The 26,068-nt window shown below is 39.8% G+C and overlaps 1 protein-coding gene across 1 annotated transcript in view; it reads right to left on the reverse strand.

The window, feature by feature from the left end:
* Positions 1–26,068, reverse strand: part of HECW1 (HECT, C2 and WW domain containing E3 ubiquitin protein ligase 1) — a 2,794,797-nt gene that overhangs the window by 2,392,586 nt on the left and 376,143 nt on the right. The window contains exon 2 of the mRNA XM_044065592.1: positions 1,958–2,015. Within this exon, the coding sequence (XP_043921527.1) occupies positions 1,958–2,015 (58 nt within the window). The remainder of the gene's footprint in view (positions 1–1,957; positions 2,016–26,068) is intronic.

Consider the following 26,068-nt stretch of genomic DNA (forward strand, 5'->3'; position numbering starts at 1 on the left):
AGTGGACATAAAGTAATCCAAAGTGGCTGCATACAGGACAAAACATGCCCCTTGTAAACTTGCCTGCAGACACAGAGCACACATACACACACACACACACACACACACACACACACACACACACACACACACACACACACACACAATCTAATGCAGTCACACATTCCTATATAGTTTACATATTGTGTACAATATCTGGACCTAGAGGTAGACAGTAGAACTTGTAATGTAGTGATAATGTTTCCCCGATTTCCACTGCTGAAGTATTCAGTTCAAGAAATATGAATACTGTTGTAATCTCATTACCCATTCTGTACTATTAATATATATTCATACCGCATTAGGCCATTGCGATCCATGAGTTATTTCACTAGCCAATTACATTACAGGTCCCTACTTGTCTGGCCTACAAGACGTACCACATGGAGGAGAATAACCTTGTATTGCTGCATTCTGGGCCACTCTAATAAGTTTTTTTTCATCACAATATGTTGTAGATGCTGTGTGTATACATGCATAGATTTGTGTAACTGTGGCTATGGATATATGTCAGTGGTGCCGGCATCTATATGTATGTCAATAATGTGCAAAATTTGTTTTTGTGTACACCTGATGTGTCTAGACAAAAGTTCTATTTGCATGTGTCACTAATACTGTTTAGCATAGTCTTTCTATCTATGTTACTGATGGCTGGGCTAGGGATTCTCTCTGATTAGTAGAGTTTACTTTCTACATTGCAACAAAGACTCCGCTGAAGGGTCTTGTGCATTATCTCTGAATCACACACAGTTGTTAAGCATTCTTTTTCTAACCTATTTGTGGGATGCACATAATTAACTGTTGTGAGATAGTTTACTAGTTATGTACACTGTTGGTCTATTTTCTATAAAATGCCTTTGGTCTTTTACAGGCTTTTCTGAGCACTAAGCATATATTGTATGTGAATGTTGCCCACAGTACCTGTCAGATTGATTGGTAACGTAAAAGTAATCAGCCAGCAAGTTCAGAATGATTCCATCTCCACAAGAAAATGCCCCCTCTACAAATAGTTTTGGATATTTTGTCCCATATTTTACACACTTGCTCATGGAAGGCATTTTTTTCCTATGTGATATGGCAGAATTTACAAGCTGTTACCCTGTTCACACAACACATGCAGACACACGCACACACACACACACACACACACACACACACACACACACACACACACACACACACACACACACACACACACAAACATGCACACCCACTATATATATTCAGTATTAATCATAACAAAGCTATGTATGTATGCATGTGAATTTTCACTCTTCACTGTAAATGGAATGGCTGGTGGTAAGCAGGTCTGACCATTTAACACAAAGTACATTTGGACTTGTTAGTTGACACTATACTAAACAAGTGCATATTTCACACACTTAATTCAGAATGTTTTCACTTCATTCAACAATCCTGTGCATGCATTACTTTCCCCACTGCCTGTACTATCTTCTGCCCTTTGTATACATACAATTATTTTTATTTGCTGACAGAAGTAGTTCAGTGTCTTATTTGGGTTTTGTGCTCTTCAAAACTCTCTGCAACCTCTTAGGCTGTATTTGAAACAGATGAGGCCGTCTGTTTCAAATATTAAAAAACTAAAAATAAATTCAAAGTTACAATACCTTCAACTTGTATAGTACAGACAAACAAGATGCAAAGAAAAAGAAATTGGATACGTGCAGACTGAAGATGGATTGATGTTTTATCTCAGTTTGAATTGCTACAGTTAAACCCTTCCATGCCACATGCTGTCAGGACACTGTAATATTATCTTTGTCTAACTAAGCAAGGCAATAAACTAATTGTTAACAGAATGTGTGTGTCTGCACCATAGCACATTCCATTATGGATGGTAATGAACTGATAATGGAATGACATGGGATGACTATAATTTAAAAGAAGAAACACTGACCTTCACACTACACAGGTGTAGCAGCATAGTGACCCGCCAGCTGTAAGCACATCGATTCCTGGGGAAAAGGTTAACGCAGTTAACTGAGCGGAAATCCATAGACACAATCAGTGCACAGACATAAGTGATGTGACATAACAAACATAATATACATTTCCCATGCTTAACCAAGCACAATTGTCAATTCTCCTTAACCATCAAAAAGGTGTCTCGTTGTTATCACAAAATGCGATGTCTCTGAGGAATATCCAACATTTCAATAATTAGGCATTATGCTGTACATCTTACATTCATTTATTTCCTTTATAATGAAGGTATCAACAAATTCAGCTTGCTGCCTCCCTTACTCAGTGCAGAGATGTTCCTCTGCATCAGTCCTGTCTTTATTGCTAAACCCTGGCACCCAATAATGTTAGCTGCTTAGCTTTTCACCAGCTGATTCTGCAGCAGAAGGTAGAGTGTGGGCTTCCATTACTCAGCAGAGCTTCCATGGAAAAAGCAGCCCCCTCATTACCATATCATAGTGAAGATTATGACTATCTAAGGCACTTCTTAGGCATTAAGATAGCCACAAAGTGCTAGTCTACAAGTGAATATTCCATTTTAATATTCATAGCGCAGATTGCATCATCCTTAGTATTAGCACATCTGACCAGTTAGCCTGCTAGATCTACTTCAGCCCCAGTGGGAGGAAGGTGTCATCTGACTCTGATGGAGGGGGTCTTAAATGGACAAAAGAGTTATACCAAAAGGTTTCCACCAAAATAGAATGACTGCCATTTTGTACCTACCTCAGTCCTGGTACTATGTCATTTGTACAAGAGGGTGACAGGTTATACCTATACCATCATACAGTCCTAGCCGGTTTAACTTCATATTGTCAAAAGCACATCCATGAATGGGCAGATACACGAACCATTTCTACGAATTCTTTCCCACTGACTTCTCTAAATTTTGAAAAAAAACAGTGAATGTTATTTCCAACTGCTCCACAGCTGAAACAAGTGCTACCATGGGTCAAAATGGGGCCCAGATTTTGTTATTCAGAACATCGGCATTCGGAGGTTTGAGAAGTCGCAGTTTGCAGTTCACGGAAGCTGTTTCTGGGATGTGGCTGTCAGAATTATGAAGGTAAACCATCCTAGCCAAATAACTGAAGCTGGACTTGGTATTCTTAATTCAGTCTTTGTTTGTTACACCATAAATATATCTGTAGCATTATGTTACATTTAATACCGACAGGCTATTAGTTATACAATGAAACCCTAATTATTATTCAAAAATTCAGTTGTTCACTCACAGATACATACTATAAATCAAGCATTACTCATGGGAAGAGGTCTGGCTACAAAACAAAACTAAACAAAACACTATGATTGTTGTTGTTTGTCTTTTGTCTTTTCCCGGTTAGGGGTCGCCACAGCGGAACTCTGGTCTGCTAATGATTGGCAGTAGATTTTCATGAACGCCGAGTTGCCAGCTCGACGTTCAACCTTCAGTGAAGGCATGCCCATTTACGCATGTCTTTCGAAAGCCACCAAACTATGGGGAGGACATGCAGACTCCACGCAGAAGGCACTCCCTGCACTCCGGCCAAGAATCGAACGGAAGAACCTCTTGCTGTGAGGCAACAATGCTACTGCTGCACCACACGATTGTAAAGCATCTAAATAAGAAAAGATGAATGTGTGTATGTTCACAAATCTTTAAAAAAATAAAAAGGCAGCAAGTGAGTTGCCTCTAGTGTACTGATCATGTTTTGCTATGTACACAGATGTATACAGATTCACTGCATCAGTAAACCAACTTCTAATCTCAGATGCTGAGGTCAGCAAAAAGAGATGGAACATAAATGAAGTTTCACAATGAAATTATGCAGTTTTGAAATGTCATTGTGAAATAGCAAAACTTAATGTTTGGATATGGGTAGTTCTGGTTTATTCATGGCTACCTTTGTCTGGCTTTATCCTCATGACCAAACCACACCATCTATAGCTAAACTCTGCGTTACCAATACCAAAATGTTAAATATTCCAGGCTTGACAAGCTGCAATCTACAAAAAATGTTAAAAACAAAACACAAAAACTTGTAATCTTGCATCAAATTATTTTAAAAGATCTGATGACTCTGAAGCATAAGGCAGAAACAGTCAAAGGAGTACACCTATTAATTTGCAAATATTATTTGTTCCATTACCAATATAAATATATATATATATATATATATATATATTTATATATATATATATATATATAAATATATATATATATATATATATATATATTTATATTAGTGTTGCTGTTCAGGTATATGCACTTGTTTTGCTTTGTTTTATTCTTATATCTTTGTATATGCTCCTTGCATATTGCTGCAGGAACCAGAAAAATGGATTCAAAATGAAGGATTGGACTTTGGGATTCAGAAAGGCATATGGCAATGTAGAAGCCTTAGCTTGGAAAATTTCTATATTACAATATGCCTTTCTGATTCAGAGACAACGCTACCACTGACGTTTTCCCCTAACAAGAGCCTCATCATACTCAATGGTCTAGTCAGCAAAGCCACATGCTAATGTGAGAGATCATGAGAGTGTCTTATATTAATTAGCCATGTAATCTCCCCCAGAAATGTCCACACCTCTCAACCTTTGCAGCCGACTGATTCTCTGAATTGCTCAGTCAAATAAAATGTTACTCTAATAGGAAAATGGTACTGCTGTCAAAACATAGTGGTCACCCATTTACTCCTAAAGTAAGTTTAGTGAGGATGTTGTGGTTCAGGGGTGTTAGTGTGTGTATATGTGCTGCTATGTGTGAGCATGTCTATAGGGGTATGAATGAGTCTGCACAAATGTGTGTGAGTGCGTGTGTGTGACAATGTGTGTGCATGCATACATGCTAAGCAATGTTTCGGCCACTAGGGAGAACACTAGTGTGGTCAGTCCTGACAGAGCAGTGTTTGACTCAGAGACATAATAAAGAGCTGACAAATAGAAGTTATGTCTAATACCCACAATCCCCTCTGCCTTTACCTCAGATCTAGTTTGCAAGCAAACCAGCCATAGAGAGCACACACACATACCAAAATTTACATAATCATAGGATCATCTATATACATATAAACATATATATATATATACACACAAGTGTATCATACAATATAACTATTGCAACTGCAGAAGGAGAATACTCCAGACCAGGCACTAGCTCCATGATCCTGAGGAACTCATGGTACCAAAGGTTGCCCTATCCCTAGAAACCCTGTCCACTTTGTAATGAGAGATAAATGTATGTGGTTTAGCCCAAGTAGCATCATGTCTAATGGCAAGCGAGCTGCATGAGCTAAAGATGTAGACACTGATCTCGTAGAATGTCCTTTAGGTTTGACCGATAAGGTTTGATTAGAAGCCTCATAAACATGTGTGATACAATCAGTTAGCCATTTGGAAAGAGTTCGTTTCGTAACTGTTACACCCTTCCTGCTGTCAGCAAAGGCTACAAACAGTTGATCAGATTTTCTGTGATCTTTTGTTCTATCCAAATAAAACCTGAGTTGTCTATGGACATCCAACTTGTGCAACATATACTCTAACTTATTTAGTGATTTTTTGAAAAGGTGGGTAATTCAATGGACTGATTAATATTATTAGTAGAGCAAACTTTGGGGAGAAAGGATGGATTAGTGGATACTCTATCAGAGTGGAAAATTAAATAAGGGTGTTTAATAGAAAGAGCCTGAAGCTCAGACACTGATGTAATGGCCACCAGGAACAGAGTTTTCCACGATAAAAATTTCAATGGGCAAACTGAGGCTGTCTCAAAGGCAACATCAATTTAGAAAGTAAGAGGTTCAGATTCCAGGGTGATGTAGGAATTCTAACTGGTGGTCTGATGTGAAAAGATCCTTTTAAAAAGCTTTACAAAGTCTGTGAGCCATAATAGGCGCACCACATTCTTCCACATGAAAGTTAGAAACGGCAGCCAATTGCACTCTTAAAGTAGCAGGAGAAGCTCCTTCATGGAACATTTCTGTCAAAAACTCCAAGATCTTGTTCACTATAACAGGGTCCAAATGATGTGAATTAGCCCAGAAGACAAAACGTTTCCATTTACTGGTGTAGGTTTTTGTAGTGGAAGCTTTATGAGAAGCCACTAATATATTCTGAACGAATCAGACCTGGCTAGAAGCTGCTAGATGGAGTGATTCGAGGGATGGGTGAGGAACTCCTGACGAGTGAGTCAGTAGATCTGGCTCTGGGTCCAGCATCCAAGGTCCCCGCATGCGCTGATGCAATAGAAAAGGCCAGAATGGGGCAATGAGGATTACCGTCCTCTGAAGGTTGTTGGCTTTCTGCAGAAACTTTGCAATCAGGGGAAATGGAGGAAAAGCATACAGGAGACCCGGGGCCAATCGTGCACCAGCGTCCTGGGGGGACTTTGGAGGTAGGTATAGGGTAATAGCTGCTCCTGCATTTAACAGATCGCAGGAAGGCTGGCCCCACATTGACTGTTTGAGGACCACGAGGCAACAGTATTGCTCTGCTCAGCCTGTCGGCTATGATGTTGGATGACCCGTGGACTCCGCCCATTGCCAAATTCTCATGGCCTCTCTGCATAGTTGATAAGACCTGGTTCCCCCTTGCTTGTTTATGTGCCAGACTACAGACATGTTGTCTGTCTGAACTGCAATAGTCCATAGAGGAAGAAGGGGAGCAAAGTGTTGCAACGCTAAAAACACTGCCCTCAACTCCAGAACATTGATGTGCAGATTGTACTCCAAATTGTTCCATTGACTGTCTGTCCCTGAAAGATGCCCCCACCCTATCAGGGAAGCGTCCGTGGTTATCCACCAAGTTAGATGTGATTTGCATATGTTTGTAATCAGAATGACCATTGTGCAAACAGTAAGAACTCTCATGTGCAGTCTTCCCAATAGAAGCTGCCATGAGACCCAAGAACCAGTTTTGCACAGAAGGAGAGAAATGTTGTTTTGAAGTACTATCCTTTCTGGAGGAAGCCTTAGAATCAAATGATGCGTATCTAATTCCGCCCTATGAATAAGATATGCTGTGATGGCTGTAGTAAAGATTTTTTCAAATTTACGGAAAAGGTGAATACAAAGTTGTAGGGTGTAATCCCTGGCCTGTATCAGTTGGCGCCGGTGGTGGCAGACAGGAGCCAGTCGTCTCAGATGAGACGCTACCACTGCCATGCATTTGGTGAAAACCCTGGGGCTGAGGTCAGACCAAAAACTGGTAGTGACTCTGGCCATTTTGATGTGGTAGTATCGTCCTTCAGATCTATTGAGCACATCCAGTCGCCCTTCTGTAGGAATGGAAGGATGTGACCATTCGAACTTTTCTTTCTTGACAAAGGTGTTGAGGTTGCTTAGGTCCAGAATCGGCCTCAGTCCCCTGTCTTCTTGAAACTAAAAGAACCTTGAGTAAGTCCGAATCCTATTTGGTCCGCTGGGACTGGTTGGATGACTCTTTTTCTAGCAGCTTTGAAATTTCTATAGCTGCTGGGTCTACATCTGGGAGTTTTCTCTTTGGAATGGGGTGGATAGGAATGGTATTTTGTAACCTCTGGTAACAAGTTGTCTGTAGTAAAGTTTTGCCAGGCCTGAGGGTATAGCAGGACAGTCGGACCTCCTCTCAGGAGTGCTGGAAAGGTTTTCCAGGGGGTATCCCTGTCACCTTGGGCATCCCCTGTGTGCCTGGGAAAGATCCTTGGGGTTTTCAAAACCACATTTCCTCCTGTTCACACTCTCCTTTACTTTAGGGCCAAAAGTGTGGCACCATCAAATGGGCGTTAGTAAAGGAAGACTTATGATATCAGCCTCATGGATGAGTTAACAATGGATGTAAGGGTATTTAGATGTGCTGTAACTTTCTCTGAGACGCAGCATCTGTAGTACCCTGGAGGGTATCTCCCAACTCTTTGACTAGATCCTCTGTAAGCATGTAAAATGGGTCAAATAGTTCAGGGATCGCATAGAAAAAGTATCTGTCCATAGTCCTAGAATCTTTGTTAGGCGGATGGACAGATGACTGGAACTCCTTTAGTGAGGTAAGCCTTGTCTTGGGGTGCAGTGATGTAGCAATCAACTCCATTAACTCATCAGGAGGAAGGGCGAGCACCAAATGCCTTCAGCAAGACTGACTCATCCTCAGAACAAGATGTCAGAAAAGAGACATCTTCTGAAGGTGACTTTGGGGACCCTTCTGACTCATCCAAGTCAGTATCGGATGTTAAAGATTCTTGTGGAGAATCTAAGTGTCTCCTCTTACACAATCGAGAGTCTGCTTCTACTGATGTGGTTGTCTGGGTAGACAACACCTTCCTCATGAACAGGCACCAAAGGCATCGAGAGGAAGAGTCGGAAACGAGTCGAGGTGAAAGCAGCAGACCGGTTCTGGCACCGAGGGCTCCACAATCAGTAGATCAACCTCTTCCGGCTCCAAAGACTGGACAGGTCTCGGAGGAGGAAGGGATGGAGATAATGGGAGCCCTTCAAGTTTCGACACCAATTGGGTGGAAACCGAGATAAGTTTGGATAGGGCGAATGTTCCAATAACTTCTGCACCACATGGTCCACATTGGATGCCTGGTCAGTAGCATCCAGAGCCTCCTGAAAGGAAGGTTTTAACAAACCCTTGTCCATTAGTTTCCTCCCACTGAAAGAATGACAAATAGAGCAGTCTTCTTGGCCAAGACAGTAGACACAGGAACTATGATTGTCAGTTACTGACATTTTTTGCCCACATTCGCAACGCTTGAAACCTGATTTGGCCTTTTCAGACATGTCACTATAAGTAGAAAAATAGTCAAATCCAGTAAAAAGTCAAGTCCGGTAAAATTGTCAAATCCAGTAGTGAAAGTCAATCCGTTGTCAAAATCCAGTAAGGGGTGGTAGGAGAGAACTCTAACTAAGTTTTATAACGATTCCCTTATACCTTACCACACACACAAATTATCACTAAACAGCTTTATAACACTAAAGTACCAAGAAAAATATAAGAATAAAATTCTAAATCTTATCTCAGGTGCTGCAGCGGCAAACTAGATCTGAGGTAAAGGCAGAGGGGATTGTGGGTATTAGGTGATCTCGAGCTTTTCTCGATGCAGAGCTTGCAGATTGAACACTCTCACATTGAGGTATTTTTCATTGTGGCTATACTTATCTCTGAATAAAATTTTCTCTTTGTCACAGTAATTGGCCAACCTGCATGGAACAATTAATATGAGTAGTGTGGATCATACCTGTTAAACTCTTAGCAAAATAAACCTGGACAAAACCTAAAATAATATGGGGACAAAGGTTCAAAAATGGAGACAGATTTTAAAAATTGCTCTTGTCAACTAAGAAAGTTGCTAAAATATCAAGTTTTTGTTAGCATGAATTTTCTGAAACTCTAAAGTGAGTCATTATTGAATTTAATCCTTAGCAATTTGCCAGTAAATCACAAATCTTCAGAGGAACAGATAAAAAAATATGACTCCAAGATCTGGTCATCCTGCAAAAATCTATACAGGTGAGAGGCATGGTGTGGATTTTATTGAATAGCTTTTAAAATGAAAGACCCATCCTTTAAAAAGGCTTTGATTATTTAACAGAGATACAAGGAAAATAAAACACTGAGTGTGTTACATTACATTTGTTGCAGAAAAAAGCATCACCACAATTATTGTTAAAATTGTTTTGTTATTTAAATTCCACTTGCTTTCTTTCAGGAATGCATACTTCATGAGGAACAGTTTACAGATATCTGTAGACAATTACTGTACTTTAGTCCAAGTGTCCCATTCTCTGGACGCTGAAATCTCACATTCCCTGACAGCTATACTCCTATATGAGAACACACTGTTTTAACAAACATTTACACTATAGTGGTTTTAAATGTCAGGCATTTTTAATATATCTCAAGCCCTCTACTTCAGGAACAGGGCTTGCCAAAAAGAGACAGGGGACCGAAGTCAATGGCATAGTCACGATTAATAAATATCTACGGAATAAACTAGTACAGCAAATAAGCATATAATTATACATGTAATTATATCAAATGGGCAATAACAGACTGTTCAGACATACTCTAGGACCTGAATCCTTAGGCAGACAGCCTCCGCAAATAAGAAAGTTCTAGTAATGACAAGTACCGCTTAACGTGAAGAATATTACTACACATAGAAAATGGACTGTTATTTTGTTAATATTAGTTGTGACAATGTAAAATTTGTATATTTTAATGTGAAATAGTTCCTCCACCACATGCCAAGAGAGGGTGTGCATGCATAAAAACACTGCAGTTGCATGCACATCAATTCCTTTTACATAAAAGATATCAAACCACACCGTGGAAAAAAAAAGCGCAAACACTTTATATTCAAGTAAGCTACATGCTAATTTGTATTAAAAGATTACACAAAAACATACACCAATGCACTGTGCTTCATATGGAAAAATGACATTGAGGTGCTCTATGCTGCACCTCTCCTTACTAATATACAATCCTCTCTTAAATCCAAACTGGACTCATGCTACAATAAAATTACAAAATTTGTAACCAGTGCCGAACACTGCTACTACCACTGCATATCACTCCAATGTCTATACTGGCTACGACTTCCCCAACATCTAGCAAACCTGCAACTAGCCACAGCTCATAAGCTAATCTATAAGCCTTCTAGTTGTCCTGCCCTCTCCTCTCTGTTCATCATGTATCTCCCAAACAGATCTCTGTTATCAGTCAGTCAGATGTCCTTATGTAGCAAAACCTAAACTTTCTGCCGGTCAAATGCGCTACCCATATGCTATCTCAAAACTATGGAATGCTCTCCCTCCTTCAATTAGGTCTATCAGCAAACCTGAATGCTTTAAGACTTCACTGAAACAACACCTGTTCACCCATTGGCTATGTACATGTACCACCACTGACTATACAAAAAAAAGCAATATTCCTAGCCTTCTTACTTTTCCTTCCCATCTCACTTATGGTTCAGACACCTCACATATACATTCAGTGCTTACTAAGTCCAACATGTGCCACCCAGTCACACATAGGTTCATAGGTTCATAGGTTGGTACTGGGCTATCTGCCTGAAGGCATATACTAGCCCAGCCACTTTGTGCGGTATTCACCGCCCCTTTAGTAGTTCCCTAGACCCTTGTACTAGCAGCTAGTACCCTTGGCCCCTATCTAGTCATGCTGTTGGTGTGATTCCCCGGTGTGAACTTTCTGTTACCCATCCACTCATCAAGGTTCCTCTTGAAGAGTGATAGTGAGGGGCTCTGTTTTATGTAGATTGGGACCCTGTTCCATAGTAAGGGAAGTCTCTGCGAAGGGAATCTATCCCTCCAGCATATTCTATTCATTGTTGTGTTGAGGTTTATATCCCTAGAGTGTGTAGCTCGAGTAGATTTGGTTTTGCTAAGATGGAGCATGTCCAACAATTCTGGGTTGGACATGGCTCTGTACGTTAGACAGAGATCACCTGTGAGAAAGCGGTATGCAACAGAGAACAGTCTTAGCTTTTTCAATCGTGCTGCATAGGGCAACTGTTTGAGGCTAGTAATCCTCTTGGTTAGGTACCTCTGTGGTCTCTCCAGCTGCTGGAGATGTCTAGCCAGGTACATTCCAATTGGTGCATTGTACTCAATAATGGGTCTGATGAGGGAAGAGTAGAGGGGCAATATTACATCCTTAGATCTTAATGCGAACCCTTTCATGATCTGATGGGTCACACAGAAGGATTTTCTAACCACTTTGGCAACATGGTTATCTAAGGAAAGCTGACTCTCTACTTGGGTCCCTAGATCCCTTATTTCTTCTTCAGATTTCAGGGGATTACCTTCTATGTTGTAGTTTGTGGTTACTCTGTTTTTCCCAAAGGGGATTACTACGCATTTTTTTGCATTTATTTTGAGACTATGGCTTTGACACCATGCATCAGTCTCATTTAGGCCCTTCTGGAGGATCTCCATGTCGGCCGGAGACTCTATTACAGAACCCAGTTTGCAGTTGTCCACAAACTTAGTCAGCCACAGCCCTTCCATGCTTGCCTGTACTTCTGAGAAGTATATGCCAAACAGGAGGGGCCCCAGGACAGAGCCCTGAGGCACACCACTCATTACTGGTCTGGATTCAGACATAGATCCCGCTACATTTACTTTATGGGATCTGTCTGAGAGCCAGTTTGCGATCCATCTTGTGACGTAAGGGTTTATGCCCAGGCTGGTGAGCTTATCAATAATACCTGAATGGGGAATGGTGTCAAATTAGCAAGGTCAAGGTAAGCCGTGTGTACCTCCTTTCCCTTATCTATAGCCTGAGTAACTGTCTCAAAGAAATCCACCAGGTTCAGGAGGCATGATCTGCCCTTGACGAAGCCGAACTGTGTGGGGTCCAGCGACTGGACATAATCTGCTATATGTTACCTACCATATCTTCTGTTCATGCTTGATGCCTATATAACAATAGCACTAAGGCTGTACCTTACTTTCAGTATCTCTAATCTGCTGCTCTCCATCTTTCCCTCTGTACTGCGTATCTGTAACACTGCATTATTCACACATTCGCTATTATCCCACGTCATCAATTGTATTCGTGTTGGGCTTGTGTACTTAACATCTAACATCTGTATAACTAGTATTATCTATTTTATTGTATCTCCTATTCTGTAATGTAGTGCTCTGTGCCATCACTGCTTGATTTCTGTATTTTGATTCTGTAGCTTTATCATATTTGTTTTTGGAGCTTTTCGCCCCAGGCCTCTACTGAAAAAAGGTACACCCTGGCCCAGTAGACCTCCCACAAAACAAATGCATATAAATAAAAATAAATAAAATAAGCAAGTGAAAGGAATGCCACTGCTGTATACAAAATGCATGATCCATGGACACCTGTTCAAGAACATGAAAATATACTGAAATACTCCTGAATGCCTAAAACTGTATCAAGATGTGAAAATCTATTATCTTGGCAAAATAAGGTGTTGGCATAAAGTATCTAATTCAATGACTTATCTAGGCCGAATGGGCATATTTCAATAAAGAGAGTCTCTTCTACTGGGTGGAACTTGGACATCTGACAGCTGAACTGTACAGCACCTTAAGAGAGAAGCTGCTTGTTTCATTTGAGTTGTGAGGGTTTTTATTGCTATAAGCTGTAGGCTATGACAGTTTGTTAATGCTAAACTTGTGGGAAAATGAGCACAGGGAGTGTAAACGTTGGCAGTTCTGGTACATGTGCATACATTCATTAAAGTGTCGATAAGACAATCCTGAAATACACAAGTCAAGAAAGATAATTAAGCCAAAAGAAAAAAATAAATCACTGCTAATCAGTTTTCAACACTGTTAGTTGTAGAGGTAATCTTCCATTTCTGTCCCTTACTGCTGAGTGCAAAGTACAACATATTGTATGTTTTATGTTTTGTATGTTTTTGGCATGGCCTGATCAGAAGCATAGCTAGGGAAGGACGAAGGAGACAGACACCCCAGGTGCAAGGTACTAGGAGACATGATCAGCAGGTGCCAACTCAATAGCAGTGTAGTTCTAGCATTTATTCCCATACCTACAGAGTGGCTTGCTACAGTTTTAAAAAAATATATATATATTTTTTTGGTCCTGAAGCAGATCTAGAGAAAGACAAACCTCACTCTTTCTTCTTGCTGATACAGACTGCCAGATCAGGGAAGTGACTTTTTGTTGTTCCAGTTTGGGGAGTGACACTGGGAATTAGACAACACGGCTAAGGCTTGGAGTCTGGCATGTTTTAATTGCTATTTTATGCACCTGCTTATTTATGATTACCACTGCATATAGTATGGAGGGATATGGGTGTGCAGTTACTGTTGTTTTAATACTGCTTGCTACTGACTTATAAAAACATTCATGAAGGTCACACAATTTCACTTCTGAGGACATGGTGTGTGTGTGTGTGTGTGTGTGTGTGTGTGTGTGTGTGTGTGTGTGTGTGTGTGTGTGTGTGTGTAAAACTCAAATGTTTTTCTTTATTTTGCACCTGTACCCGCTTCAGCAGTTAAGTACTCTTTTTGAATATTGCTTATCCTTTCATAGTCAGTTCTTCATAAAGTTATTTTTCTACTACTAAAATCTTTTTCTAATTAAAAAAGTAAACCTTTTCACTTTAATTGCTTGACATTAGCTGGTGTTTACATCAAACTATGTTTGATACATTTTTTAACCGAAACAAAGTAAATGCTTCATTCATAATTGGAAACAGTAAAAATCTTCATAAAGTCTAGAAATAAAAAAAAAAAATAGATCTTTAAAAATATGTATGCAAAATTCTTTTTAAATGAAAGAACACTGTGTTTTTGCAAGAAGTTACGGTGACAGTAGTTCCTACAACAACAGCTCAGAAATGTCACAGCAGCTCTCACCAGCAGTCTGTGGGTGTAGCCAACCATCCCACTATGATATAGTACAGTAATACTCTCTGGTAATCACAGGTAAGTGGTTTCACAATATATGCTGTCCACAGCTCTCCCACTGATGATGCATAGAAACAGTGGGCAGAGTAACAAAAAACCTTTAAAATAGAAAACTAGTCACAGCAAAAGAAAACAAAAAAATATTTGTTAGGTTAGGAAAAATAGTCTTGCAGATATGCTTTTTTATTAAGTATTCTGAAAATTAGTGCATTCTGTGTACAACATGGACATTTCTAAAGATTCATAGTTATTACTAGGAAGTTGATGAGGTAATCATTACCAACCAAGCATATGTGTATCTTACTACTTGCCAACTCTTCCTATAAGAAATCATGGGGCCAAATCTGTGGTGCATTAATGATCACCCACACATTCATACAGACTGCATAGGGAGCTATGTCATTTACTTTGAAGGGGAGCTCATTTATTTTATTTTATTTAGAGCATATAGCATATATTAGCAGAAAGGGATAATAACACCCATGGACCTAGAAAATAAATAAATAAATGTCTGGACTACAAGATCTCAAACGTCACCCCATGCATAGACAGAGCTTTAAGGTATTCTGTACATCTCACAGAGCTCATGTTTTTCATCATTTTATTGAGAAAACATCAGGGTGTCTCAGGTTGGGTCATGTGTTTGGATAGATGCATTCCAGAGGGAGCACTGTATTCTATTAAAGGCCTAATGAGGGAGTAGAAGAAAGGGATAATAACACCCATGGACCTAGAAAATCAGCTGGACTAGGCAGATGCATTTTCTAACAATCTAACAATAGCAGATATATAGTGGTTGAAGGACAGTTCATTGTCTGCAAAAGTGCCTAGGTCCCTGATAACACTGTTAATTCTGAGGGGGGTGTCATTAATGTGGTAGCTGTATTTGGTTGTCTTGTTTACCAATGGACAAGATAATACACTTTCTGGCACTTAGTTATATACCTTTGTCTTGGCACCATTTGGTTGTGTACGTTAATCCCACTTGTAGGATTTTGACAAGCGGTTCAAGGGTCAGGTAATAAGGCTTAGGCGGGTCCCCTAAAATTAGTGTTTACAAAGGCTGAGGTATTAGATTTTTTTTGAGCCTTTAAAAAGATAGTTTTCATAATGACCTCCCACTAAAAAAAATAGTCTTTAAAAATACTTTACTGTCCCTTTTGAACTAAAACATTATACTGTAATCTTAAATAAATTTGTGTAATAAATGCCTCTTTAAAATGAGCCTTTTGGAGACTTAATACAGTTTTTGTGTGGAATCAGGAGTGACTATCTCTTTTATGGATTCTTCATAAAGGCTTTTTCTGTGGAGTCCTCCCTTGGTTTTATGAGAGGTCCTAGCCTTTAGCAAAGGGAGTCTTGATAAGGATTTTTTAGCTTTTCTCAGTGGGATTACCTTTTAGAAAAACTTGTTGGTTTTATAGCTTTTCTCAGTGGAATTATCTATCTTAAAATATTCTTTACAAAGAATTTTTGATTTTGTTTATTGGCAAGATGACCATATAAAGCAAAAATGTATTAAGTTTTAAGGTTTGAAAATGATGTGGGTTTTACCAGTTCATTTTCAGAAAAAATAAATACGTTTCCCAGAGTTCACTTCATTCAGCCGGCTTTGTACCAATAAAGCTGGATGACTGAAGACTGCCCTGTGAAGCAATGGGTTGCATAATAGTTCACATTTAGATTAATTAGATTGTCAAAAATGCCAGACTGTGGAATGGTATTTAAGGCACTGGTCAGGTAAAATTAAGCCTTGTGTGCCAATGTATCCTCATCCAAGGCCTTAACAGCAGTCTTTCAAAGAAGTCTATTTGCTAAGATGTCAGGCTCTTGCCTTTAGAAACCCAAACCTAAACTGGTTTGGATTAAGAGATTGTAAGTTGGTAATATTGTTTACGAGTTCCCTAAAGATGCACGCCATTACTGTGCAAACTAAATAAACAAAATTAAAAACTAATCACTCATAGAAGCACATCAAAAGCCTAATACTTCAAAACTGAACTCAGCTCGTTAACAAGGATACTTGTAAGGCTTATGGGAATATCGTTGCCAGGAAGAGGGATGGGACCTCCTGCGTAAAACCAGTCGGGAGGGTGAGACTGAACAGAGTCAGGAGTATAATGGTGAAACAGTGCTGCATACTAACAAGAAAGCACCCCAGCACATTATCAGTACATACAGCATGTGCCTTTATGACTTGTTCAGAAGCTATCAATGGGGGGGGGGGCACTGACTATAGTACTATGCAGAGGCTAGGTGGGGGAATAAGGCAGAGAAGTTGGAACTACATTTATCTACTAGTATGCTGGCTATCTGGATAGGCGTTATTGTGTCTAATGCTCCCAATACTGCTAAAAAGGACTGGTGGTTGTCTTTGACAGAGGTTGTGATTTCCAGTTCATACATAGCCTTGGTAGATTTGATTTTGGTACCAGGTTTCTTGTTTAACTTGTTGAGTTCAGTTTTGAAGCATGAGGGTTTTGGTCTACTTCTATGGACAAGTAGTTTTTAATTTTGTTATATAGCTTTTTTATTATACCAGGATTCCACCTCAGGGCTTTGTTCCTAAACTTGTTATTAAAGTTTTGAAAGAATAGGACTCCAGTCTTGATGTATGCACTGACGTGAGAATAAAAACTCTCTACAAATGCAGTGATATTGACTGCTGGGTCTACAAGGGGAGTGGTTCTTAAACCACTAGAGACTATCGTCTAGCTTGCAGAAAGTTTGTTTTGAGAAATCCTTAACGATAGTAGGGTTTGAGGGCACTTTGCTTTGACTCATATTGCACCACAGATGAGGAAACAACAGGTGCAGAAAATAATTGTGCTGTACTTGTTTGGACCAGATCCAGTAAAATATATCTCTGTTAGGGAAATGCACTGTGATCTAGAAAATTTGATGAAATGTAGGAAACTTTGTGTGGATTTATTTGTACATCTTCCAGTTTATGGACTGAAAGTTGAAATCCCTAAGAATAGCAGCATTTGGTCCAATGGGACTCAAGCTTGTATAGCTAAGCCCTGTGGGTTACAGGTGGCATATCAGGGGATCTGTAGTTTGCAAGGATAAGATAAGGGTTCTTATTGACAGTTACAGTTACAAGGATATGGAGGAGTTTGATATTATTATCTTGCCACATACGTCTAGATGTAATGGGGTTGTGGAGATACAAACACACTGCCACTGGTAGCAGAGATACCTACAGTAGATTGGGACTGAACATGTTGTAGACATTCAAACCTGGTAGGGAGGTTGTGTTATCACTGTACTGGAACTAAACTTCAGTGATAAAGCAGATGTCAATACTTTTCACACTCAACAAGAATTCTAAAGAGTGAAATGTCTTACTGGGGTATCTAGCATTGAGCAGTACTATGTTAATATTGTCCTGAATGATTTGACAAGATTGATAGACTGAGTAGATTAATTTAATATTGCCTAGAAAAGGCACTACAGGGATGGAAAGTGTTTTGGTTTATTCACAAAAGCCCTGAGCTGAGAGGTAAATGCCATCTCTGGTGAAAAATGCAGGACTATCACCCATCTCATTCTAGGCAAACACACAATGAACCCATATGTTAAAAAAAAACAGATAGTGTCTGAATCCCACCACTGTTACCAAATATGGAATGAGCAGCAATATGGACTTTAAATCCTGCACTGCTGATGCCAAATTATTCCAGCTGTAGGAGTTACTGAGCCTAAATCTGTGCCATTATTATCTTATTGTGAGGGACAGTGGTTAGTTGCACTGAATCCCACACTACTGTCACCAGTTATGGATGTAAGGGATGACTGGCCTAAACAGCTCATAGCAAATGCACACTACTGCCGCAGATTATGTGTGACACCTGTCATTCTTAAATAAGTGTTATGCTACCCAGGCATAGAACAGGGTTATAATCACTAACTTCTCAGAATTTCACCCACCTCTGTCTGACCGTAGACGCTTCCAATGCAATCTTAATAATAATGGAGTCAAATCAATAGTACCAGAGGCTGGACTCAAGGAGCACAGAGGAAAAGCCCTGGATGTGCCTCAGAAGTCCATGATTTACTACTGGCAGAGGTGCTGGACAGACCAGCTAGTAGAGGATATGAATGAGTAGCTAATGCCAGCTTGCCCATCCTGGAGGGAGGTAGCTTAAACTGGTTGCAAGTTCATTAGTAAGGGCATGGTGAGCTCCACGCTGCAAGTGATGTAGCATTTTGATGGTAGGTTGTATATGTATACAAGTATATGTGGACCTCCTGAGGGCACCGATATTGGAGGTCGTAAGGCTGGGGCACTAGTATGATCCTGCACCAGCATCCTTATCTCTTCACCTGCCCTATCCGTAGGTCAGATGAGCCTGGGGAGGCTAAATCAGGCCCAATAGCTCTGATTAACAAGGAAAGGAGCTGGTGATAGCTGATCAGCTGCAGGGAGTTAAAACCAAAAAAAAAAAAATAGTAACTCAGATTTATTAATTTTTTTTCAGACACAAGATCTCACAATGTTTCCAAGAGGGAGCTACTGATACATCTCTAGTGACAGTTCCCCTTTCTTCTAGTAATGACACAAGCTGTCTCGAGCCAGACTATCAGACAACTAATCTGATACCAAGATCTCACTTCCTGAACATTCTTCCAATGAACTAAGCAACATTAAATTGTAATAGCTGATAACCATGATCTACAGTGCAATAAAACTTTACATTTTATCTCCTAGAATTGCTTTAGTATAATTTTAACATTTCTAAAGTCTTAATCCTTAATTTCTCATACTTTCTGTCCTTATTCCTAAACATTTCTAAAGCTCTACCATTGCTTCTTTAGTATCCTGTTAGTATATACCCTTTTGTATTTCCATTTTAATATTTCAATATTTTTCTTTATTCCCCTGTGCATGTTACTCTTTATAACCTTGCTATCTTCTAATTTTTTAATTAGTTATGCTTGCTTTCTATTTACTTCCTTAGGAATGTGTCTTTATATGAAATCTATTCACTTCTTATAACTTGATTCATACTTAAGCATATTTTGTTTAATATCTTATGTGATAAGAAGAAACTTGTTCATCCTAAACTGTACAGTCATTGTATACACTAAACATTCAAAAATGTGTATGCATATGCATTTGTATCCAATTAGTGGCATTATTCCATTTGGTGTTATGTCAATGTGGCAAATGTTGACACAGTAACACTGACTCGCAAAACATCAACATACTTCTCAGGATACTCCTTGGATAACGCACTATTTCAAACAGTGTTTTTGCAGGGGAGTAAACCCCCCCTGCAACCCCCACACCCACTGCTAATTATATATATTAACTCTGATATCACCTAATCTCCAAGGAATAGGCATATTCCCCTACCCCAGGGACTGCTGAGCTCATATATCTGTCGTCCATCTATGCTGTCGACCAAAATGTGTTAACAAGACGAAGGTTAATGTATAACAAAATTGATATATGCCAGAGAATCCATTTGTATACATTTCACTTGTAAAACAACATTAAATATAGCATTAACTGTCAGTTGTAGAAATCCCTGTTAAATGAATAGGGCAGATACCAGTAGTTACTTAAGTGCTGTGGGAACACATTTTATTAACAAAACAAGACAGAAGACACAAGCTTTTAGAAATTAAGAAATGAAAAATATTTGCTTTTAAAAATATTTGATTATACATGCAGGGTAGTACTGCAACTTTAAAGGGAAAACCACATAAAATGCTTCATATAAATATACTAATTACATAAAATACTTGAACTGCATCCACTGTTATTTCTAATGACTTACTGTGGGTGACTTAATCCTTAGGATAAAAATAAAGTCAAAAAATCTCTGATTCATAAATCTTTGTTTTCATTTTTTGTGAAAGTTAAAACTTCCCAGGTTTGCATAACAGTCCAAGACAAAATGTAATTAAAGGTCAGAAACAACCCTGGTTCAGTTTTTTACACTCCCCAGAGGATAGATAGATTTTTAAACTCACAAAGAATATGTCTATCTGCCTAAAATGCACAAACACTTCCATTCCATGGTGAGACAATGCACCTTGTAAAGGAAGTAGTGAACATGGCAATGGCAAGTAATTCCATATTAAGAAAAAAAATAACTATAAATACTATACATCTAATAAAATACACAAATATTTGCATTTTCACATTTTAGAAAACATATAAGTCTTATCAGACCAGTTTATAGTTCATTCAGTAGTACGTTAAGTGCTTTTATTTTGTGACAAGTATTTTAGTGTGTACTTCCATCAAAGCTTGCCTCAGTATTAACTGCAAGGTTGTCAGACTTTGGTGATAAGGAAGTATTGTGTTCCTCTTGAGGTTCACCACCCTTCAAATTATTGTTGTAACGGGGCTGGAAACACAGTGCCAGTGTGGAAGGTGCAGGAGGATGTGTCCACTTCAGAAATGGGAGTTTCTTATTTTATTAAAACACTAGTCCTACAGTAAGATTATAAAGTTTGTAGTCATTAATCACTGCAGTGTTTGAGAATATGATGTCATGACGTGACGTAAATCTTCTTATTCAGAGGCAGTGCAAGACATAAGAATGCATAATGACATACAGTAGAATTATTGTGTTGCCAGTGCAAAAATATTAAAAGTTTGCAACTGTCAAAGCTAATAAATTTCCTATTTCCTTTTTTTACTTCCTGTTTTGCATCTACCTTTCTGAAGTAAAAGCCAATATCAAAGGGTTCTGGCTGTCTAAGTTTGCAGATGACTGCAAGCTAGGAGCAGTCATTGAATAACCAAATGACTTAGCAATCCTGCAGGAAGGTTTGTCCCAATCAAATAACTGGCACCAGAATCATGGAGAGAAGCTAAATGTCAAAGAATAGGTTATTGTATCCCATGGGAAGCAATCTACCCCAAGGAACTAGCACACTGACAGTACACCCCTAAGAGTTGACCCAGTTGTTTGGGATTTAGGACATTTTGTGGACAGTGACCTAACTTTTGGCCAACATGTGTCTGCTGTTGAAATAATTCCTCTATACTGCACAGCTTATAAACAAAGGGATTGTGTCTAAATCTGGGAATGTCATCACCCCCTTTACTCGGCTGTCATTAGACCAGTCATTGATTATAATGCCCCCATTGGTATGTAACTGTCCAGACACACACAATAATAATAAACTCCAACCCATTACTGATGGATTTATTGTAGATCAACAAGTCAAATGGTATCAGAAATAGTCAGTCTAGGGATTTAAACCTCTTATCCAACATCAACAGAAAGGTTTAGGGAGACAAGTATATCTTGTACAGGATAGAGCTGCTCTGGAACAGACTACCCATTCACATAAAGCAAAGTTCATCACTGTCCATACAACTTGGATTTATTTATGGGAAACATAAGATTTACCCCAGGACTGCCCCTGTACTACTAATGGACAGAGGCACCTCCTAAATGCATTATCCTTTGCATAGGTCCTCTCAAATTATCTATGGTATGATCCCAGTTACTCCCAATTGGAGTTATATATAATTATCAACCATGGGATAGGTAAGGCCAGTCTATAAGTAAATGGAGCAGGTTATTACGAGTACAAAAAGGGAACTTGGCTAGGCTTAAAGTGCCCTGCAATGACAGTTAGTTTAGTACTTACCTTGGCTAGGCTTAAAGTGTCCTGCAATGACAGTTAGTTTAGTACTTACCTTGGCTAGGCTTAAAGTGCCCTGCAATGACAGTTAGTTTAGTACTTACCTTGGCTAGGCTTAAAGTGTCCTGCAATGACAGTTAGTTTAGTACTTACCTTGGCTAGGCTTAAAGTGTCCTGCAATGACAGTTAGTTTAGTACTTACCTTGGCTAGGCTTAAAGTGTCCTGCAATGACAGTTAGTTTAGTACTTACCTTGGCTAGGCTTAAAGTGCCCTGCAATGACAGTTAGTTTAGTACTTACCTTGGCTAGGCTTAAAGTGTCCTGCAATGACAGTTAGTTTAGTACTTACCTTGGCTAGGCTTAAAGTGTCCTGCAATGACAGTTAGTTTAGTACTTACCTATGAACCTATGTTGTTGTGCTTCTTACAGCACATTTTCTTTAACACTTGTTTTTTTTTTTTTTTTTTTTTTTTTGCACCCCTACAGGACTGAGCCTAATGGCTCTTCTATTTGCACCTAATCAGTCCATTCATTCTGTGGTCACAGGACACAGTAGACAGGGATTCCTGAACAGGTAAGAGACTTGCCGCCCATTTTATTTCACACAGGAATGCCCCATGAGCCCACCTAAGGGTCAGCTAGAAGGGAGTGGGCTAGCTTTGCTGGTCCTGCAGGATGAACTAACTTCTCCCCTAGTGGAGCACCCCACCACCACCACTGTCACTCTTCCAGCTTCTGCTATTACTGTCCTCCAAGGGTTCCCTTTATCTCACAGTGTAATTATCCATGGCATAATAGCCCCATGGCTTTATGGGGTAAGCACCTACTGCTACTGGTATACATCACTCACGTGGCAAGCTACACACACCTCCCTCTCTCCAGAATGAGTAAGAAAGAAGTGGCCAATCACTGCCATCCTCCCTGTCAGTTCCTACAGGCACCAAAACCGCTATTCCAACTGGGGTCACCTGCAACATAGGGCTTTATCCCTCTATGTCGCAGACTGCCATTCATTAAACCCTTCTGAATCAGCACACCTCACATTCATCGTCTACCCACACAGTACATAAAAAAAAACAAAAACATGCCTAACAGCAGAATGACTTCTCACTAAGTAGTTTCCTGGTAGGTGTACTGAATATTTTGAAAGACAAATCTCAGAAATGGGTAAGATATGAGACCATGTTCTAACTCCTTCTTGGAATACTATACAAGACACATTTCCTGAGACTGAAGTTCCATTCTGAGCAATCAAGATTTGTAACAAACTACTTCTTTACCCACTTAACTACTTTTATAACTCTTCTGACCTGCTTTATAAATCTTGATACCATGTTTTAAAATCTTTACTTTCTATCTCAGTCTTTATTATGCAACGCAAGCACCATTACACAGATTGTTTATACTGATGCATTATGTGATGCGGACAGCATTACACAGATTATTAATACTAATGTATTACGTGATGCAGGCAGCATTATACAGATTGTTGATACTAGTGTATTATGTAATGTGGGCAGCATTAGGCTGACTTGTCAAAAACAATGTAATATAATATCTTGTATTAAACTATGTATTTATCTGTGGGTGAGAATAAGTTGGCTCAACTTATTTGCCCCCTTTCAAATCCTTGTGTTCTAGGTTCTAAAATGCATCAAGCTGGATATTGTATAAAAATATGATTTATTATAAATTAAAAATAAGATCATAATTTAATTATTAAGTAGGTATTAATCATTAAAAAAATTGATGTACAGCAGAAAAAGGCAGAAAAGTCACTTGCATCAGTTCCAGATATTGTGGTTAGACATGCAATATAGCACTGGTCAATCTTAACAAAAATTGCTCTTAATGTCCATCAGTCCTTTAATTGCAGGTTCTCCTTGTTTTTTAGGTTCATAGGTTCATAGGTTCGTACTAGGCTATCTGCCCGAGGGCATTTACAAGCCTAGCCCATCATTTTGTGGCTTACGCCACCCCTTTAGTATGGGGAACTATACCCATTATTTTGCTGTGCCTCTGTTGAGCAGTGACACTGAGGTAATCCCTGGTGTATATCTGCGATCTCCCATCCATTGGTCAAGATTTCTCTTGAACAAGGCCAGCGAGGTGCTCTGCCTCACATGTACCGGGATTTTGTTCCACAGCATAGGGAGTCTTTGGGTGATGAATCTATCCCTCCAGCACGTCCTATTAATAGCCGTGTCGAGGTTTAAGTCTCCGCCCTTGTGGCTCTGATGGATCTAGATTTTTGAGGTGAAGCATATTCATCAAATCTGGGTTTGACATGGCCTTGTATGTTAGGCAAAGGTCACCTCTGAGCAAGCGATGGCGACTGAATAGAGCTGGAGTTCTTTCAGTCGGGCAGCATAGGACAGATTTTGAGACCCTTTATCCTTTTGGTGAGGAACTTTTGTGGCCTCTCCAGCTGCTGCAAGTGTCGGGTCAGATACATCCGAATGGGGCATTGTACTCAATCATTGGTCTGATGAGTGATGAGTAAAGGGAGACTATGACCTCCCTTGATCTAGATGAGAATCCCTTCATGATAAGGTGGGCAATGTAGAAGGTCTTCCTAACTACTTTAGCTACATGGGTGTCGAATGACAGACTACTATCAACCTGGGTCCCCAGGTCCCTGATAACTTCTTCTGTGCTCAGTGGATTGCCACCTATTTGGTAGCTAGGGGTAACCTTGTTTTTCCCAAAGGGTATGACTATGCATTTTTGGCATTTAACTTCAGGCCGTGGCTCTGGCACCAGTTATCCATTTCTGTGAGACCCTTCTGAAGGATATCTGTGTCAGATGTGTTTTCTACTATGGCCCAGTTTGCAGTCATCTGCAAACTTTGTCAGCCATAACCCTCCTGTGTTTGCTTGTACTTGGAAAAGTAGATGCCAAACAAGAGTGGGCCCAGGACTGAGCCCTGTGGGACACCACTTGTGACAGGCTTTGAGTCTGACATGGCGCCAGCAACTCTGACCCTGTGGGTTCTGTCACTCAGCCAATTTGCAACCCATCTTGTGATGTATGGGTTAACATTTAAGCTGATGAGTTTTTCAATGATACCCGAGTGGGGTATTGTATCGAAGGCCTTAGCCAGATCGAGGTAGGCTGTATGGACTGCCTTTCCCTCATCAATGGCTTTGGTCAACCAAATTTAAAAGGCATGATCTGCCTTTGACAAAGCCAAACTGAGTTGGATCCAAAGTCTGCAAATTCCCTATGACTTTATTTATGAGGTCCATTATGATCCTCTCCATGGCTTTGCAGATAAGGCTTGTCAAGCTAATGGGCCGGTAATTTCCAGGGTCTGTGGAGGCACCGCCTTTGTGAAGTGGGACCACAGTTGCAGTGCGCCACTCCTGAGTGCGTATCCAGAGGTAAGACTTTGATTAAACAGCTGTCCTAGCTGTGGGTTTAATTCCTCATTGAGTTCGTGGAGCACACAGCCGGGGACACCATCAGGTCCCATGGATGCTGTGTTTTTGCTTTGGAGAGAGCAGTTCTCACTTGGGCTGGAGATGTTTGGGGGCTGCAATCGTTTGGTATAGATATCTCTCCTTTTGGGGGGGAGAAGTTTGCACTGAACCTGTCAGCCAGTATGTTGGCAATGTCTGTAGGATCAGTAATCTTCACATCATTTTGAACTAGTTCTGAGCAAATCTGGGAGTTTCCTCCTAGGTTTCTAACATAGCTAAAGAAGGCCTTGATTGTCTTTTGAGTCTTTAGCTATTTTTCTCTCGAAATTTGCTTTGGATGATTTTATGAGAGCTCTTAGTTTTTTACTTATAGTGATCAAGGGTGTCTTACCTTTTAAGGATTTTGCTCTATCTTGTAGTAGCTTCCTCCTTTTATTGTAGAGTTTGTTTATGGCTGGGGTCCACCAGACTGGACGCTTGCCTTTGGTACTAAGAGTCTTTGTTTTGTTTGGGATTGCCTTATCCAGGCAGTCCTGCAGGTGCTGGTAGGAGGTGTTTGTAAGTGATTCAGCTTGAGTACTGTTTTCCGGGCCTTAAAGGAGACCACACTAGTC

Source organism: Protopterus annectens, chromosome 3.part0, assembly GCF_019279795.1.
Source record: "Protopterus annectens isolate FY-2018-M chromosome 3.part0, PAN1.0, whole genome shotgun sequence".
In the NCBI taxonomy this organism is placed as follows: Eukaryota; Metazoa; Chordata; order Ceratodontiformes; family Protopteridae; genus Protopterus; species Protopterus annectens.